This window comes from Ciconia boyciana, chromosome 3, assembly GCF_034638445.1.
Source record: "Ciconia boyciana chromosome 3, ASM3463844v1, whole genome shotgun sequence".
NCBI lineage: Eukaryota > Metazoa > Chordata > Aves > Ciconiiformes > Ciconiidae > Ciconia > Ciconia boyciana.
The window spans coordinates 14298741-14319715 of NC_132936.1; the positions used below are offsets into that span (position 1 = coordinate 14298741).

A 20975-nucleotide genomic window follows, 5' to 3' on the forward strand; every position below is an offset into this window, starting at 1 on the left:
TGCTGGTTTAAGAAATGAACTGTTTAAATATTTACATGCTGTTAGTGTCTTTTGAAGAAAAATATCTGTATTATATTTTACTCCATGGTAAGTTCTGCCATGAAAAATGAGTCTATTATATCACTTCCAATATGAGAAAAGTTTCAAGTGAGACTTTCTTCATAAGCCACACAGTTTTATTTCAACTGTTCGCTGAAAGCCAGCATATTTGTCATACAAGTATACGATTCAGTAGTTTGAGATATGTGATATTTCTACAGATAACCTGTACAGTTGTAATATAACAACATTGTGAATTAGAAAAGGTCAGCAACAGCTTGTATAAACGGGGATGTATTCACCTTTTGTTCCTTTCATGCTTTCTTAATGCAAAAATAGTTTTAAATCAGTACTCACGATCTCTTCTTGCATGCTGAAAGCCCACAGGCTTCTAGCTCTGATGCATGTATCTTAAAGGAGGGGGAGGCAAGGATTAAAAAGTATTTATTGCTTTCTTGGGGCAAATGATGTTAGTTGGCAGATCTTTGGTAATACTTCCTGCTCCAACTTGAGTAATTGGAGCTGGTTGTTTACAATTCAGTGACTGCCTTTGAGATGGAAATTTCAGTTTTGGAGACTTTTGCTTGAAGAAGAAAATAAATTTTAGTTTCCAGCTTTAGTTTTTGAGCCTGTCTTCCTCCTCTTAAGTGTGCAGGCTACTGTTTTTGTGATTGGAATACTTCTGTTCTTTTCCACCACTCTTATTCTGTAGTCAATCTGAATTTCACTTACGAGTCTCTCCAACTGTGCTATGGAACTGAGAGTTCTGTGTTTTCCTCTGGAAAACTGAGCTATATTTATTCTGTACTCAGCAGTGCTACTGTATGGCACCTTTTGGTAGTCAGTAGACAGCATTCTTGGGCATAAGTGTAACATAGCTTTCTCTAAAATGTATTTAGATTTGTAATTTGATAATTGTAATGCATTTAGCCCTGGATTAACAGTATTGGATCCCACCTCTTCCCCCTTTGTATTGCTTTGCTTTATCAATTCCCATGAAAGTCCTTATGATCAGTTAACACTTTCGGGATTGTGGAGCTTGAAAATAAGCATATTAATAGCACACCACCAAAATTTAAAATAAAAAAAATCATGCAGATATGAACGCCATTTATTATTCTGTGTTTTTCTCATATTTTCAGGCTTACTCTAAGGTTTTGGGAGGATTTTGCCATATGAAACTTGAATGCTAATGTGAGTTATTAGCTACTATAGTAGTAACCAACAAACACAGCAGATTTCATTTGATTTTGCTGACAAGTTTGAATCCCATTTTTTTCCTTCTAGCTGTCTTCTAGGACAGCTACAGCAGCAGGTTTCAGCTCTGTTAGAAGAATTGATGAACCTGGGAGAAGATGCAGTTTAGCAAAGAAACCCTAGTTGTATTTAGCATATTGTCTTATGAGAAGTTGAAGCATGCATCAAACTCTGTTTCTATTACTATACACACCTTCAGGTGTGAGGGAATGGCTAAACACTTTCCCCAGATAAAACTGGGGATAAACCAGAAAACATGATAAAACTCAAGATAATGTTTGCTGCTGCTTTCATGGATTTTGCAGGGTCACAAGCCTCGGACTTTGACTTTTCTTGTCCTTTCTATCTGGGTGTAGGTGGTAGACTGAACATTTTCGAGTGAAGTGGTAACACCCATCACTTTGGGTCCAATAAAACACTCTTTCCTCAGTTGTGCCTTTATAGTGCATCCAGACTTAGTGTGACCAAGACAGTGTTCTGCATCTCTGTTTAACTGTAGTTGTCTTTCTCCATAGCCCTTAGGGATTTGATGGGGAGGTTGAAGATGAGACCGAATGGGAAGTTGCTGCAGTTGTTGTAACCAGATTAGGTACTAAACTTGAAGTAAACCCAAGAAAGTTGGTCATATCTATTAATCCTCAGGAGTTTTAGAACAATGAATAGATTAATGTTTTCCATGATTTTGTAATTGCTTGCAGATATGGCTGTTTAACTACAATATATACTTTTAAGTTTAATGAGATTTTATCACATACTAAATGAACAATTGAAGACTTGAAACAGTTTTTGCGTGGGTGGTTTTTTGTTGGTGGTTTTTTTTTTTTTTTTTAGAGAAAGAAAACATGGAAAAACAGTTGAAATTTCCTAGGTATCGATAAATTCCAGTTTTCACAAATAAACTATTCTTCCCTACTTTGCCTTCCAAACAGGCTTGTGGCATAAAGTGAATACCTGCACAGGAAATAAAAATTATTAATAAAATCAATTTTTGTTGTGTGTTTTCCTAAGGAAATATTGCCTGTGGGACAGCAGCATTGGCTCATTGCTTGTCACTGCCTGTCCTCCCTGGTTTGCCAACCCTGTAATGTTTAATCCCTTTGGCAAATTTCAAATTTGGCAGTGGTCTGAAATGATACTAAGTTCCTGTAAATTTTGTGAAGACGTCTGAGAGGACAGAATGGCATCCTGCTAATGTCCATAGCCTGCCATTTGAACTGAGCCCTGTTAGACGCCAGAGAATTCCCATAGGGCTTCCCTGGGAGAGAGAAAACTGTATGAAATTAGTCTTTGTATATGCACATGTGTTTGTGTATATGTAAAGTAGGCATCTGTATATGGATACATGAACCCATATCTGCACACAAGTGCACAGAAAAATTATATTTATTGAATCAGTACAGCGGATGTGTTTTTCTCCTGTAAGGGGGTGACAATGGAGGGATGGTAAGAAGGGATGACAGTGGAGGCAGGTCTTTCTTCTTAAGTACATTCTGGCAACTGGGATGCCTTTGTGTTGAGCTTCGTGCAAGAGTATGAATAAAATCATCTTGTTTTCTGGCCTTGTATTGATGCTATGTTCTTTGTCAGGATTGCTATCTGAAGGGTGAAGATAAATTTTTGCTAGTGTGGCAGTTGTCATGTTGGGGATGTTAAGTTGGAAGAGAACCCACAATTTATTATGTATTCCTGCGGCTTTGCAATCATTAATTTTCCAAAGAAAGGGAGAAGAGGGCAGAGCCCAAATTCTTCTTTCCCTCCTCCCAGTTTTTTCTGTTTAACTAGAGGTGGTTGTAAGAATATATAAGGTAACTTCGCTTGTGCTCAGAGTAAGAAATACCAGTTTTGCAAACAAATTCATCAAGATTTTAATATTGAGTATTTCTAGAGTCCTATTATCTTTGCTTGAACAGCGTACAGGTTATTTTGAATGTAGCAGAAATAAGCTGTCAGCAGCAAAAACTATTGGTAAAAGCTGTTTGAAGCATAGAGCACAGGTGCTGTTGGACAGGCTTGTATTTGCACTAACTGTGACGTATTGCCATGTAGACAGCCTCTGTGATGACTTGTCACATAGAAATTTGGTTTTTTGTATCTGGCTGAGGGCCAGCATGTAAATCCACTTCAGGCTGATGGGCAAATTAATGATAATCTGAAAATTGTAATTCGTCATTCAAGCCTTTTATAAATCATTCTTTGGGACAAATAATTCACTGGGGGGCTGTGTGTGTAAAGTAATCAGGTTTCTTGCCAGTGTGCCCTCGAGTAGTTTGTGTAATGTGGGAATATAGGTATTTGAGACTTCCTTATAGTAAACGAAGAGCTAAGTTGCTGGAAGATGGTTTCTCCTGATTGGAATAATAATAATAATAATATCTATAAAAAAAGGAAACCATAATGTTATTTTCCTGGTATACTTATAATTCCTTCTGCAATTTCTGGTCCAGGTTTCATAAGATTTTTGAAGTTGTCCCTGGAACTAATAATTTATATTATCTACCCCTAAAACTGAATATTAAGTGTATCACGGGAATCATTATCCTGTAATTGTTTGTCAGAACTTTCATAGCAACCACAGTGGTGCTTGACCTCAGTACAGGAGGAGGTAACTGCGTGAAGGAGAGATCCTGCTACTAATTAACAAATCTTGGGCACTCACATTGTGTCTGTGTATTAAATCTCCTACTTGCACAAAGTAAAATATAGTGGGTTTTTTAAACAAAAATAAGTTTGGTACCTATAACGTAGGAAAAGCAGGTAACTTTTGTGTCAGTTTTACCAGAAGCATATATCTTTATAATCAGAATAATTATTCTTTGATGCATTAATTTTGACTATGTTGTGTTGATGTTTCAGTTTGCAATATGTGGCAAGACCTAGTTTTGGTGTTTCACTGATCTTATTTAATATTTGTATGATACTTGCAGCTTTTTTTTTTTTAATGAAGACAGAAATTTTTAATATGGTTTGTTGTGTTCAGTGATAAGTGAATTAGAGCTCAGGCTTGAAGAGAAGACATTTTGTACTGTTCCTCTGGTTGGTATCTTCGAACGCTTACAACATTACATAGCTGCCTTGATTTTTACAAGCAAAAGATTTACTTGTTGTAAATCAGTACAGGTGATATTTTAGTGACTTTGTTTAGCATCTGTTGCTGCATAGCCTCATTCTTGTTTGGGTAATGCATCAAACGCTTTGCCTGGAAGTCAAGGTAAAGCTGTGCTGCAGTTTAATTACATATTATCTGTTTCTGGATTGCACTGATAAGTGTTTAATTAAGTATGTATAGAGTGCTTCAAGCTAGTGTCTAATAAAATATGGTTACACTGAAAACATTTCATTTGCTAACTGTCAAGGCTAGATGGGTCAGTAATCAAAGCTTTATTTCTGCTCCCTATATGTTGCAGTTCTGCTACAACTGGCAAGTGATGCTTTACCAAATGATATGGCCTTGTCTCTTGCCTATCTACTTGCACTGCCACAGGTATGGTGATAGTGATTTTGTTTGTATGTTTTTGCCAGGAAACACTATTCATAGCATTTCAGAATTCCATAAGAAAATATAATTTCCTTAGGATTTAAAAATCTAAGTCTTTGAATTCATTTAAATGTACATTTTTATAGATTGGGCTGGTGCATTTAAAGGAAACTGAACAAATGCCGTTGGACTAGCTTATGAGCATGGCACTGGTGAAAAGACACATTTTCTTACTTAAAATAGTAGTTGGGCCAGCTAACTGACAGTTATAATGTAGCTCAAAAATATGGATAATAACTTTATGGTATAGAAGCAGCAAAACTGTAGTTGGAAAATCATTTTGGTTAGGTGGTCATGCAAGGGGGGGGAATATCATGATGTAGAATTATCTTTGTGAGTGTGTGTAGGTTACTGATTTACTTCTGTGCCAGAAAACCATAGTCAGAGCTATTTCTAAATCACAGCAAGTAGCTTTTTAGAAAGTTTGTGCACTTAATGTTGTATGCTTGCTAATTCTTTCATCTAAATTAATGCTCTCTTTCTCCTAGGTGGTAGATGCCAACAAATGCTTTGAAAAGCAATTACATTCTGCGTTATCTCTCCAGCTGGCAAGTTATTACTATAGCCTGCAGATCTATGCTCGTTTGGCACCATGTTTCAAGGACAAATGCCACCCTCTCTACAGGGTTAGTACTCTTTCTTTTTAAAACCATATTCATTAATGTGCGGCATTAAAGCTATTCTAAAAAGCCAGTACGTGAGTTGAGCCTGTTAGGAGCTGATCTGACTTACACTGTGAGCAGCCTGTTAAGTTATGCATAATTATTCTTCTACAGTGCTGTAAACAGACAAGTACTTCGCAATTTGTGGAAGAGTTTTTGAAGCACAATATCAAGTGTCATTTGTAGGTAATAGCACTATCAGTCTTCAAAGTAGCTTATAAACACTGAGCAATAATGAGCATAGTCTGTGCCGCCATCTTGCAATACTGATACAATATAGTGCTTCCTAGGAAGAGTCAAGTGTCCATTTAGACAAGAACGGTGCTATTCAAAAAGTTTCTGTAGCTTTCCTTGAGGTCCGTTGTTTTGTATTTCAGTTTACATATGGTGTTTTGAAAATTCATCCTCATCCATTGATGCATTTTTTAATTTCCTTTGACAAGTCTCTTTTTGAAATGGTACAGCTTTACTTCTTATTCATTGCCTGTGATTAAAGCAGTTATATGGTAAACGCCAAACTAAATCAAAGAGGTGATGTACCAAAGTTTAGTAATGCCATTCCTACAAAGATACCTGAGTAAAAACTCTTCTTTGCCATTTCAGGAGAGCCTTTCTGAACTTACATCAGTTCTTTCCTCCTGTACAGAGGCTCTCTTGACTGTTTGGTTTTCAGCCTAGCTCTGCATTACAGCTAAGAGAACAATTCTGGTCACAAGTTTTCTGAAAAGAGAGACCCCTCATCACTACCATGGCATGAGAGGAGATTTTTTTTTTCTATGTTCAGAATGACTCCTGATTTACAGAGGGAAAGCCTGATTTGCTATTCGCCCAGTTCTGCAATTAGGCAGCCTTTCATGTTCCTGCTGAGATTTGCATTCTGCTATCTTCTGTTTAGAAGCTAAAGGAAAACAGCCGAGAACTGAAATTTATGGGGCTTGCAAAATATGTTGGTTGTGAGGAATTAATTAATGTTTGTTAAATAGCTTGCTTTGAACCTAGGTCCACCTGCTGCAAGACACCTTTGATGAAAAAAAGATACCTTTTTTTAGTTTAGCTTTTTTAGACAGTTTTATTTTATAGAAAGAGCTATGGAGCCTTTTGAAAGAGTAAGTCGTAAGAATGAGGACAGAGATATTAGATTGAACTATTTCTACTCCAATTACCATTTAATAAGTAAAGTCTTATCAATAGCACCATGTAGTTTATCTCTTACTGATATGATCTTTGGCTAAATCTTTTGTTCCATCTTGGTAAAATACTGTATGTGACCATGATAAGCAGTGCATTCTAAGTTGTTTGCTAAAAAGAATATGCGCCGTGTTTAAGTACTACTCTTAAACAGTAGCTTTTGTAAACAACTGTATGAGAAGATCCTGAGTGAGAAGCACACCAGGAAAAAGGGAAGGAAAAAAAAAAAGCCCTGAATGCCCAGTAACAAAATAAGTACTCCTTCCGCCCAAAAAAACCCCAAACAAACAAAACCAAAAAAACAAACCCTTGGACTTAAATGCTCAGTTTCCACTGCAAAACAGCCATTTGTTTAAATGTACATCTTAAATGCTGGTAATAAAGAATGGTTCCGCTTCCAAGTTGCTTTCCTCAGTACCGTGCCAGTTGCTATCCATGGGAATAGATCTAGCCATGGTTTTTATTTTTGTGTTTCCCAAGAGCTCTGTTGGGGAGGGAAATTGATCTTAAACTTTTATGGTACAAACTTTTATGAAGATGATAAACTCAGTTGTAGATGTCATTCCATAGCAGGTTGTCTTCCAGCTCATGCCACTGGTGTCTTGCGTCACCTTTATCTTCTGACTGTTTCTCAAAACAGAAACGCATCCCTAGGTCCTTTAACTGTGTAATTCAAAGCTGTGCATTATTCTTAGAAGATAACTGAGTGTGGTTTTGTAGGTGAAGGTGTAGAACAGGGGGAAAAAAGGATTGGTTATAAATCTTTACATCTTTAGTAAACATCTAAATCTGGCACTTCAGCCACATGCTTAGAAGGTGGGTCCTCGAGATCATAGAGCATATATTTCTGTTTAACAGCATGTGAGTTGCAGTAAATTTGATTTCTCTAGTCCATTGAATCAAGTATCCTGTCTGAAAACTCTAGCTGAATTTATAAGAAGCTGTATAGAAGCATGGAGAAGTCTGCACTTCTTAATGTCTACTTTAAAATAACATTGTATAAATCTTTCAAAAGAGTACATGAATACCTCTGGCATAATGGGAGAAATGTTCTCAGAATGAAAATGACAGATGTGTTATAAGTATAATGAGGAGTAGCGGGGGGAAGTTCCTCTTCCACTGGCTAAGACAGACTTTTAAACTTGCTAGTTAGTCAAGAAAGCCATTTTGAAGGAATGATTAAGTCTGTTAGATAAAAGCTTGATTTTTTTTTTTTTTACTGTGACGTGAAATACTGATGGCTAATATCTGCACATCAAAACAGAATCATAAATTGCCAGAAATTCTCATTAACTTTTTTATACGGTTGATGTCCAAAAGGAAATCAGCTTGATAATTTCTCTTTCTCATGAAGTTATTACTTCGCTTTAAGGAGAAACAAAGAGATTTGGGTGCAAAGTACTGCTTTAGTTTTGTACCAAAGACAATTTTGAATTTTAGTCGTTACAATAATATAAACGTAATAGTTATAGTTTAGGGCATCTGAGCTATATTAGTTTCTTATCCTGAGGAAGACATTAAAGGAGCTCTACAATCAAATAAAACCACAGATAAAGGCTTGTAAGAATAATGCCAGACAGAAGAAGAAAACAAAATTTCCAGAAATGGATTGGCTGTGTAAGCATTGATGTGAGGAGACTTCATTACCCTTGGAGAAGCTGTATTTATTTTTGGTTTAGGTCTGTACTGGGCCTGGCAGGGATGGGGTTAACTTTCTTCATAGCCACCCCTATGGTGCTGTGCTTTGCATTTGTGGCTAGAAGTGTTGATAACACACCAGTATTTTGGCTGTTGCTGAACCCTGCTTGCACAGCATTGAGACTGTCTTTCCCCTGCCACTCTGATTCACCGCTCACTACTTCCCTGTCTTGATGAATGAGAAAAAAAAGCTGTACAGCTGAGCAAGAAATTTGCTGGATAATTTTTGCTCTTAACAGCTTATCTCCTCATTTGTCCTATCCTGGTGACCTGATAAGTGACCAGAGTAAATATATCTGGGGGATTGTTTACTCTAGAAAGGAGTGAAAAAGTTTAATTACCCTAATGTTAATTAATAGGTTATGTTCCTGTCCTCATGCTAATAATCTAATGCTGAGGTGTTTCTGTGGTTTTAGAGAGGAATATTTTACTGACCTTAGCTGGGGGGCAGGCTGCTTCTTGGAGCATCAAGCAACAGTTCTAAGAAATACTATTAAGTTGCAGAGGGGAATGGGAATTTGGCAATTAATAGCGGATGAGGAAAGTTGCTGTTAGCAGCAAATTCTTAGGTTTTTATTCCTTATCTGTTACATTCATTCAAGAAAATGACTTTGATTCCTGTCCTTTTGTGCATTGCAACTGGCAATATGTTGAAATGGTAACCTTAGAGATTCTTCTTAGATGAATGGTAACCTTAGAGATTCTGCTTTTGATGCAGCCTGGAGTTGGTGAAGAAGCTGGGAGTTCAGTTCCACAGAGTTAAGTAGCCTGATATAACTGGCTTTTGAGTCACTGTGTGAAAGGGTGCATTTATACAGTGAACTTGTGCTCTGTGCACTTAACCTGCTGCCCTTTTTCTGTTGCTTGCTGCTTAGGAAAGCCTCTATCAATCTCTCTGTAAGGGGCAGAATTAGGTCTGCTCTCACCTCACATAAATTCACTGTCTACAAGGTAGGGTTTTTTTCCTGGTTTTGTTGTTTTCTTCTCTCTGTTTATATCACAGCCTTTGTGTATTTTAGTTCCTGTGTTCTTTCTCTTTATTCCTGTAATTGTCAGACCATTGTTTCTGTCTATTCACATCTTCCTTTGCAGGACTGTATTTAGACTCTCTACACTGCTCTCACCACAATGGCATCTGTAGGCTTTAAGTGCATTAAGTGGCTGTGACAAATATGTCATGTGTGTCTTAGTCTCTCTCATCTCCTTTCCCATAGGGGAAAAACAGCATGTGGAACAGTTTTTAAGTTGTTACATGCTGATATGTGTTTATCTTTTTTTGCATTAATGAAAGCAAGGTCAAAAGAAGAGCGCTTTGAACCTGGGACTGAATATGTAGAAGTTTGTGTTGTTCTTACGGGAGTTCATTCTGCAGGCTTGGCCTGGCTCCCAAGGCAGTTCTGTTGCTTATTTGTATAAGGTTGACCTTAATTATAAATACAGTTATATTAAGCCAGAGAAGCAGAACTCTCAGACATGGTCCTTATGCGACAGCTTTAGGTAATATTCTGAATGTAGGATGTTGAAAATAAAGACTTTGTTTGAACTGGAAATAAATACTGTATAAGAAGGCTATATACAGGAGGAGGAAGAGAGGCAGATCTTATGGGCTACCAGATGTATTACCCATGTTGTATGAGGTCTAATGGCTTTAACCTTACTACATGACACTGTAGTGCAGCTAGAAGTTAAGTCTATACACATGAGGTAATCTCTCATTGAAAATCAAATGCTTATTAAATGGTTGCATGTTGGTTTGTGTTTAATAATAATATCCTGTCACATTCCTAAATTATGAACTTAACTCACTAGAAATAATATATACATTTTTAATCTCAAATTGGATTTGTGTACATGAAGTTTTACTGGAGTCTATTTGACAAACTGTGTCAGACAGTCTTGTTTCATTCTGTCTCGACGTTCAGCTTTTTATCCATAAACTCAATGGGCTAGCACTAAGTCTGTTGTAGATGGTGAAATGGTAGTGCTCTTTATTGTTGGCTTATGATGGACTTAAAACATGACCTTCTTTACTTTTATTACTATTTTGGGTCCTGATTCAAGCTGTTGGCTCCTCTTTGGCCCTTCTGTCTGGTTAGTGATGCTGAAAACAGGCAAATTTCCTTTGACAGTGTAATTTCGCCCTTTGCTGCACTGTTTGAATTTTCTGTTGTATGTTCTGCATCATGTTCAAGTTTCTTTGCTGGTCTTTATGTTGCTCCATTTGCTTTTCATGCTGCTGTTTATCCCTAGCACTTCTTATCTTTTTATGTACCAGGCTGTTTGCTTGTACATGTTCAGATACTATTAATCATTAATACTTGGGGGGGGGGGGGGTCTGTCTCCTATCTCATTTGGTATATGCTTCTATTTCGAAGTCCAAGGCATATCTGATGGTTCTAAAAGGAAAATTGGGAGACATGAGAGTATAACTCCTTGAATCTATGCTGTGCTATTCTCTCTTCCTTTGACCTTCCTGTGTGTGTCTGACTGAGAGGAGAACCGGGGGAGGGAGGGCAGTATGGGACGGCACCATGAATGAGACGTTAACTGGCAGACTAAGAACTGATCTTGAGAAGTTTTCTTTTTTCTTTTTTTTAAATACTAAAGTAGGCCAGACACCGTAGTCTTGATAAGTAGCATCACATTTGAATAATTCAAAGAGCTCAGTGTCATCAGAAAGCTTAAATTTATTGCTCATCCCTTCTCTAGGCCATTGATAAGAGCTTCTGAAAAAAAGTGGTCTCAAAACCTGCCCCTACAGGACTTGCTGCTGGCTCTCCCTTGTCTGAAAAGTGATCACTAAGCTCTCACCTCTCCTTTCACCAGGTTTCAGTTCATAAAAGTACCTTTCTTCCAATCCCTTGGCAACTTAAATTTCCTGACTGTACTTTGGTGGGGAAACTTGTCAAAGAATTATGGAAGGTCTGTATATATTTTTGCCACAGGATTCCCTTTGTCCATGTGCTCATTGACACCCTCACAGCCCTCCAGCAAGCTAACAAAGTGGATTTCCCTTTACAGAGGCCACGCTGACTCTTTCCCACCAAGCTCTCTTAATGCATGTGCTCAGTGGTCTTATTCTTTGTTATAGAGTCTGCCATCTCACCAGGGATGGAAATCAGACTCCCTGGCCTGTGGTCCCTGTGAGGATCCCCTTGAGATCCATTTTTTAGATGGGACTTGCTCTCTGGCACAGTGATTTTTTTATAACATTTGTTGATGCACCTTAGCCTGCCATTTAACGTAATTTCACATTTGTGTTCCTTGAGAACTGAGGGGTGAAAGCCCTGGTGAAAGCCCTGGTCATGGTGATGTGCAAGCACGTAACTTACCTAATTGGCCTGACACTTCCCAGGTATTTTCTTCTAACTCATCTAGCTCTTCTGAGCTCTCTCCTCCACATCTTCAGCAGTGAGGGCTGACACAAAGATCTCATTGATTTCTTCTGCTGTGGACTTAGCAATGAGTGTCTCTTTCATACCTTGTCACCAAGTGATGCCTACAACGTCTCTAGCTGGCTTCCTGATTTTGAGTGACTTTTCAGAACTTTTTGCTGTCAGCTTTACCGTTCTTTATAAGACACTTTCCAGGTATTTTTTAACCCTTTTACTTTCCTCTTTGGCCTATCGCATTTTTTTAAATGAATGAATATCTAAGCTGACAAAAATTGAGAGATCACTAAATGCTGCTATGTTCGAAGGCTTAAAACTCAAGTAAGCTCTCCTGAACTAGCAGTCATTGTGAGTGTTTTTGAACATCTTCCATTGTGATCCCTGAATTAGTAATCCAGCAATTAGTGACACTGTAGTCAGATTGTGACAGCTATGTTCCTTTGGTTGAGGTGTATTTGATATAGGTAAGCCAGTATTTCACATCCTTGTGTTTCACATCACAGATCCTTGTATTTCTTTGTTAAGCACACAACACTACAAAGCATCATCATTCTTAGTTGGGACCAAATAATATTTAGGTGACTCAGAAAAGAGCTATTGTTAAATAGTTGATTGGTGTCTTGTCCGTCCGTCCGTCGTCCCCCCCCCCAGTTTTATTTCTTCAAGATAAATTGTGCTTAAGAAAAAGAGATGGTTACAGTGTTGCTTATTTTTATTTCTCAAGGGTTATATAAGCTATTCTGTTAAATCCTACTTCTGAAAGCAGAGCAAGTGTTGTTCTTGAGCTGTTCAGAAATACTCTTTTTGAAAAGAGGATCTTCAAACCAGCCTTTCATTTCAGCGGAGGCTTGAGGTCTAGCTTGCCTGTGTTCATCTGGAGACATATTTGTGGCTTTTCATGCAAGGGAGGTAGTTGGGATAAGTACTAATGCCTTCCTTCTTGCAAAGGGTTTTGTTCCTCTCTGGGAAACAGTATAAAGGTGACCAACAGTTTTTTGAAGCAGTCTTTCCCTAGTCAATTGGCTTTATCCTTCTTTTACTTTCCTTTTCTGTGCTTCTGTAACTATTTTCTCCAGTCAGTGAGCATCATTAATTTTGCAAGCAGCCTCATTGAAATTTTCTGTAACATATTTCATCTTAGAACACAAAATATTTTAGCAACATTTTATTCATCTGGGTTGGCACTGTAGGTGACTTTTCAAACAATGGTGAATTCCTTTCAAGTGAGAGAGCTGGCTCCTCCGTCTCTTTGGTTTTTGGTGGGGTTTTTTGGTTCAGTGCATGGTTTGGTTGTTTTTTCCTTTTATTTTCCTTTCTTCCTTTTTTTTTTTTTCTTTTTTCCACTTTGGAGAGTTGAGGACAAATGCTAGATTGGTCTGAATAAATTTAGCCTAAGAAGCTATTAATGAAAATATGTATCACAATAAGAGAAGGTGGTCACTGAGAAACTCATGCTTCTTCTCAGAAGTGCCTCTGGATTAGGGTGAAAAAATATTTGACTTCTGGCATTTGAATAACTATCAGGGAAGAGGAAATTAGGTGTTTTGTTATGTAGCTCATAGAATATTTAGTTTTCAAGCTTTAAATTAATAAGATATGGAAATATTTGCAAGTATCCAGTCAAGTAACTGTACAAATTAAAAGGATACCATATTTTCTTTAGGAAACTAAAACATATTGTACTGAAGTTTTACAGTAGGAATATATGCTTGTCCCACAGTCTGTGTATGTCTACAGCTGCTGCCATATAGATCAAGATTAAAGACATATTCTAGAAGAATAATCAATAATGTAATTTATTCAAAACCAAAACAGAATTATTTTTTTAGAGAAAAGGGAGATAGACGGAAGGTTAGGATAATTACCTAAACTGTGACATTATTTACTGAGAGTATTGCTGACTGCAAATTGGAAATTAATTATGTACTATGAATTTAGTAGGTACTTTACTCAAAATTATGTAGTAATTTTCTATTTTCAGAGGTGTTCTTGCAGTTGACATTTTAACCTTTTATGTATCATGTGTTAGTTCCACTAAAACATCTTTCAGGTGAAATGAGATTTTTCTCCCTAAATCTGACTTTTCAGTATCTTACCCAATAAGAGAGAGTCTGTAAGAGAACACAAGGTACAAAAGAAACTATCAAAACATTTTCTCTTGGGACAAATTATTCCTCAGTCTTGCTGGAAGAGCTGATTAAAAACAAAGCAAAAAAGCATTTAAAACAGAGCACTAGAGCAATTTGTTCAACTCTTCAGACACAAGTCATTTAACATAACTGTGGAAACAACTGCCTGGACAACTTTTCATCTTATTTTTGTGTTTTATTACTTAACACCACCTTCTTGCCTTTTTTTTCCCCCCCTTGAATAAGTACTGGCTTCTGTTTTGGAAACTATGTTGATTTAACTTATACCCAGTGGTTTTGTTAGGGCTTAAAGTCACTTTGTCACTGTTTCTTCTGCTGCTGGCTATTAAAAGATCATGTGTTACTTTTGTAACCAAGTTTCATTTGCTAGGAATTTACCTTGAAATATCTTCAGTGCAAATTGAAGGCAATTTCTAAAATATGCAGATACTGACATTCAGTAGTCTATAAATACCGCAGATATCCTGGTTAACTATATGATTTAATTTTGTGATGAGTGGCTGTTTCACATTAAAACAAAATGTATAGATGAAATAAAATTTGTTAACTGCATTTTCTTCCCAGTTTGGAGTATTCTGATAATTCTAGCCAGTGTTTGTGGTACCTCTGCAGATAGTTTAAAAAATCCTGCAGAACCTCATTTTGAATAATAGGTGCTGTACACTGGATAGCCTAATTCTAATACCATCATTAGTGTAATATCTGAAGCAGAAATAAAAACAACAGGTAATATTATTTTAAGGTTGTGTGCTAGCAACATCTGATTCATAATTCAAAACTAACAGCTTAAATCTCAATCCTTTCTCATTCTATCTCTTCTGGGGGCTTCGTTGGCAGAAAATATTCCTGAGATTCCACTTACATCACATCTTTAATCATACCAGCATCTTGGGCAACCTTTTGTCCTTATAAGATCCAGTTGGTTTCCCAACATAATGATCTTGAAGCAGCAGCAGAGTATGCTGCCTTCCTATCAAAGTGTTTCAGTTTTCAACCATTACATTTCAGCATTGCTTATTCAAAACCTATATCGTTCCTGCTATTAAAAAAAAAAAAACCCAACCAACCAACCAACCAAAAAAAACCAACAAAAAGAGATGTTTTTTTTCTTTTTAGACTCCAGTTTTGAAATATTATAATTTTCCAGCCTTTTGGAGATTTTGTATTCCCAACATATTTCTGTTCATAAAGCAACAAAGCACTTTTGCATGAAATGTCATTTATGATCATATGTTTGCAGTTTGAATTGTTACTGTATGTCCTTATTGCCTGATAGGGGAGGAAAGCAGGACTTTGGAAATAAAATTAATTTGTTCAATTTCATTGAAATTGTGAGTGCTTATTTACAAACTGTTTACCTGTGTTTTCGTGTTCCTCTTGTAATTCACCAGATCTTGGTTTTGGCTGTTTTTTTGTCATGAATTAGTTTATTCTAGTTTAACTGCAAATGCACATATTTTCTTTTCACTAATTTCCCTGGGAATTCAAATAACCCTTTTAAGTTAGTACTAGCCTTAAACCCCTAAGCAGACTAGGACTGTGAAGCTCTCAGTCACGTCTGTAATCTGCATTTTGTATAACATAAGTTGTGTCTGTATAACGTACAAGTTTGGGAGTGTTTTAAACTTGGCCACTTTAAGTGAGAGCTAATGGTACTGGCTTTTAAACTGTGATCCAGGAGCACTTGTTTCATACAGCCATACATGTGGAATGAAGTTTTGAAACATCCAGTTTCAGTTCCTGGCAAAAAAGAGAAATCTGGATGAAATCTGTGGTGAAGATGAGAAAGGAAGCTAGGGAATTGGAGTCCACAGCTGCATTCCTGGATCTGCAAAATCCAGATCTACATTTTTGAGTAGAGTATGAAATTGCTTGTTGCATCACCCATGTACAGTACTGTGGTGACAAGCATTTCTTAAGAGTATTGAAGAGGCTTCAAAATCATCATGCTTAAATATACTTGAGACATTGGACTATGTTACAAAAACTTCTGATAGATCATTTAAGATTATAAATCTGAAATAAAAAATTGTTTTAATATTGTCTGAGTGTATAAGACCTACCTATAGGTTTGATAATTGAAGATTTATTGCTCAGCTCATCTCTACTTCATTTTTTTGTTAGTTTATAACTAACAAACAGAGTAGTTTATAATTAACAGCATAAAGTGCAACTGTATTCTGACGCATCTTGTAGCTTATAAAAGGTGTTCTAGTAGGTATCCTTATATGTTGACTTGGTGTGGTTTCACTGATGGGTGATGGGATTTGCTGCTTCCTGTATCCATTTAAAAAATGGTTGTGAAAGCTGATTCTGGACAAATCATCATTGTCACCCAAGAATATATGTAGCTGCAGCAGTGGGAGGACAAAGAAAGTTGAGGTATCCTTGTACTTGAGTAGTGCGACAGTTCAGGTTTTATTTCTGAGATGTTCTGGTCTTCCATCTCAGCCATACGCTTCATCTTTTGCTTTGAGCAGCTCAGATGTGAGACAGCTGTGATCTGAGAGGTAGGCCACCCCAAATTTATACGGTGCTGTGTCTAAGATAATGTACTCTTGACTCACAGCGTGACAACAGATTCAGTTGAGGACAAGTGTCACTGATTTAATTACTGAAAAGCTGCCCTATGGAGAGATGGATTTTACTTCTTGAGTGAACAGGCACGTTCAGGATTTTACTTCTTGAGTGAACTATTTCTTTCCTGTAAATCTTTTTTCCTGCTTTGGTACATGAGGAAAAGTGTAGCCTCTACGTGCTTCTCTTCATTCTTTGTTTCTTTTTTTCTCACCTCCCCTTTCATCCAATTTGTAGCACATTGAATCTCTTGCTACAGGGATTGTGGCAGTTGCTGCAAGGGTTAGGGAGAGCTCTCCTCTTCTCCCTGAAATGTAAGTGCTTTCCAGAGGTGTAGTTTGCTTTCCTTAGAAGCACTGGAGATGGGTAACAACTAGAGACAGCATAGCGATCAAGTGGAGCTGTGTCTGCAGCAGAAATTTTACACCCTGCTCCCTGCCGTCTGTTGCCTTGCTCATGTGCTGTCATCTCCTAGTTTTGCTAACCATTAGGGTTTTGCTTGGTGTATGTGTTTTCCTCTGTAGCATGATCTGTTTCTTAGGATCACTTAAAATGGGTTAGAACAAATCTGGTGTTAGGAGGATCTGGGCACAACTGACATGTCCTCTCGCCTTCCCATTCGTATTCCTGTGGCTCACTGTGGTTGCAACTTTTGACCATTGCCAAAAGATTACAGTTCAAAAGGTGATGGAAATATTTTTGCAATTTTAATCCAGAAGGGTCCGAAATATCAGTTATGTATTCAGGGTGATTATGAACACATTAGCCTCAATGATCTGAGCAGCTTTTCTCATCAGTGTCCCTAGTCATTTCTGTATTACAGTCTGAAGATCATTTACATTAAAAACAAAACCAAAAGAATAATATTCCTTTTTAGAACATTTTTAAATATTCTTGGTCTTAAAATAAGTAAACAAGCTAAATAGCCTTACAGTGATCTAATGTTTTCTCAATTACGTGTTTACATGAGAGCCTTTTAGTATTTATCTCTTACCATAGCTGTAAAATTTTTGCCACTTACTGAGCGGGAGAGGAACAGGAGAAAAACTGACTCGTGACTGATGTGTATGGCTGAATTAAGTATTTTAAAGAGATTGGAAAGAAAAAAGAAATAGCAATTTGCCAGGAAAAAAAAATCAAATTGAAGATTGTTTTAGGTATCAAGGTAAAGAAATTCCAAAATCAAAACCTCATCTCTTTTTAAAACCAGTGTTGCTTTTATAATATTACAGTGACATACAGATTCTGAAGGGCTTCACAGGTGTGACTCCCAGAGGATGGTCAAAGAGAAATACTGCTTTAAAACATCTGGTCAGGTGGACCCTGATCCCCAGCTGAGGCTTACTGGTAACGGCTGGTGGTGCAATATTGATGGTAACTTGTCCTGATCTGCGCTGAGTAAATCACATCTAATAGCATGAAATTAAATTAGCTTTATGCTGAAGTGACGGGTGCTTTTTTCTTTGCCTTGCTTTTTTTTTTTTTTTTAATTCCCAAGCAAAGCCCATGCCAGATCGTTTCACTATTGCCAAGACAACACTGTTACAGCACAAAATACAGTGCTAGTCCGATGGATGAGTAAAATGCATTCGCGGGCAGTTCACAAGGGATTTCCCTTGGCAGTGCTAGGGAGGCTCAAGAGTTAAGGGTGTAATACATTCGGGTCAGCTCTTGTGGCTTCTCTGGAAACTTACCCTATGTTTGCTGCTGTGTTCGTATGTAAAATAACCTTCCTGAATAATCAGGGAGGGGAAGCTGTGCTGTTCAAGCTTATGTCTAGAAGTACTGGAGGAGATACACCTTGCAAAGTGAGGAGTTGGACACCTGGGCACAATTTTTAAGTTTCTGAAAGACTCTGAAAAGCCAACAGAGATAATAGTGTAGCAGAGGTTTAGTTTGTGTTTGTTTGGTTGGTTTTTCACAGATAACATTAGAAAGAGAACTTGAATATGACTTCTTACCTGTCTTATCTGTCAAACTTCATTTGTATTTACACAAATTGCCTTAGAGATTTTTTCTTTTAAGTGCCTGTTACAATTTTAAGAAAGTCAAATAATTTGTAAACCCTATGAATGCTGCAGTAAGTCAGCCTTTACTGATTTTGCTAATTTCCTTTATGGGCAGCTACTATTACTAGCTCGTTATTATGGTCTTTTAAATTAAAAACTGTTAAGACTTTTTTGAATACTGGCAATACAGCTACAATGACCTTTCCATATTAGTGTTTGTTAGAACAGGTATCATGTCTAATTGAACTAGGTATGTAATGAATGTAGAAATATTTGTGCTTATCTTTTAAAAAAGATGTATTATTAAAAAAGCGAAGATGTGAAAGAATTAATACTTAAAATTATGAAATAAAAGGTTCTGTGCAGCTTGATACCAAACAGTTTAAGTCTTTATATTTTCTCATTGAGCTTGTGTTGAATGCCTAATAAATACTGTGCAAAAAACATTGTTGTTTAAGAAAACATTTTAAATCTGTAAAAGGATGATAAATCTGAGAGAAGGAAAACTGTGTGTGTTTCCACTGAATGAGTTTTGCAAACAACAGTAACTTGGGAAAGATTATACGTCAAAAAAACCTAGAAGGTCTTACATTAGATATCGGTATAGGCTCTTGCCTGAAGCTGGCTGTGGGATTTCTCTATTTTTTTTTCTCTTTCCTCATATGTACATCCAAGGATCACATTGATCCTTTAAATAACATGTACATCAGATTATCTTCCACTTCCTTCTCTTTCCCTCTTCATAACACTTTGTCATCATTATTATGTATTGTGGTTCTACTGTATCACGCAGTGGTCCTTGATCTAGGTTTTTTTATTTTATTTTTATTACAACTTGGTATTGAAACGAGGTAGAAGAGGTTCAGATAAGAAAAACAATGAAACAGTACTGATGTGTAACAGTACAGTATGATAGAGAGCAGTCCTGCAGAACTGTAGACTTATTACATCTTTGTAGGTATTATTTGGCAAAAGTATTAGCAGGAAAACAGTTAAGCTGATTAGATAGCCTTAAGGTGTTCCTTTGAAGTATGAACAGGCAGCATGGAAGATTGCGCATGGATGCTCTTAGGGAAATGTAACAAATTGGGAATAAAGGTTGGTGCTAGTGATAGGTGTCATTTGAGAGGGTGACAACTTGGCCAGAATATTACGGTTGGAAGTGACATTTTAAAAAAATTCTTTTTAAAAAAAGAATTTCACATTTAAAGATGATTAGCCGATGTATTGAAGACAAGGGTGGACCAAAAATAAAATGGTTTTAATCTACCTGTGTTAGTATTATTTTAAGTTATTGTTGTAAATACTCAAGTTTAGTTCTGCCTTAAGGTGAAAAGTTATGTGCTTTTCAGGAAACTTATTAAAACTGTTATCTTTTCATCTTCAGAAGCCATTTGTCAAGGAAGAGTTCTGGCATATTTGTTCGAAAATACTTTCAAGATTGTCTTTGTGTACTTTATGAACAATCTGGTGGGCTGTGCACTGGAAGAAGAATGCTGACATTGGATTCAACTCTTCGTAAAGGAGAGAGGGGAAACCTAGCAAAAGAGAGCAAATTTACCCTCATAGGTTGTCAGAGGGACCTGCCTTTCTCAGTGGACTGTACAGGGGATTTAGGCAATTATGTTAAACAAGTTTCCTCATCTTGCCCTGACTTTCCCTGTCTCCATGCTCACATTCTAGTGTATCGCCTAAAATGAGATACCAGCGTAAATAATAAGCAGTGGATTGGTTTCCAGCTGATATAATTGTATTGTAGCGGCACTGCTCTGCTTGCCTATCTCTTTTCTGAGGTTTTATTATTCTGTTACCAATCTCCTAAGCAACCTTGAAAGAACAACTGATGTTGTTTATAAAATCAATGAGTTTGCAGTGTTTAGAGGCCTTCAGTAAAATATCATGTGGAGAGGAAAAAGGATGCCCTTCAGCATTTAATACGACTTGGTGAGCAGCCTGTCAGCTGAGACTTGAAAAGAAAAAAAAAATCAATTCAGAGTGACCAGCAAGTCGTAGAAAAATTCAAGCATGCCTCAAGGTTCAGACATTTGGTTCATGTTTTACCCTGCTGTGTGCTCTAGTTAATGTTCATAAGTTTAGCTTCTAACTTAGCAGAATCATTCTGTAATAAAAACAAAGTATATTTGTCCAGTACACTCAACGTTCTTGAGATCACAGCAGTTTAAATCAGCTGTTTCTTTCAGAAAATATTACAGTTAAAGTTGGCATCCCTAGGTATTTTTTGTTGGCTCTTTTGGTGGCACTTCTTCCTCAATGGGTGCTACACAGAAGTCATGGTGCTTCCTTGTGGGCATTGAGCTGCTGGTGGCCTCGTTTTTCATGGAAGAGAGAAATCAAGGTCTTGAGTGTGCTGGTGATTTCATATCGCACACAGCTGTGTTCAAGTGGAGGTGCCTAGACATAGCCACTGTCCAGATTTTGAGATAATTGGGAACCCTCTATAGTACATA

The 20975-nt window shown here is 37.1% G+C and overlaps 1 protein-coding gene across 3 annotated transcripts in view; it reads left to right on the forward strand.

The window, feature by feature from the left end:
• Positions 1-20975, forward strand: part of NBAS (NBAS subunit of NRZ tethering complex) — a 182173-nt gene that overhangs the window by 84522 nt on the left and 76676 nt on the right. For all 3 annotated transcript variants that reach the window (XM_072858557.1, XM_072858556.1, XM_072858555.1), the window contains 2 exons: positions 4701-4777; positions 5320-5457. In XM_072858557.1, the coding sequence (XP_072714658.1) occupies positions 4701-4777; positions 5320-5457 (215 nt within the window). The remainder of the gene's footprint in view (positions 1-4700; positions 4778-5319; positions 5458-20975) is intronic.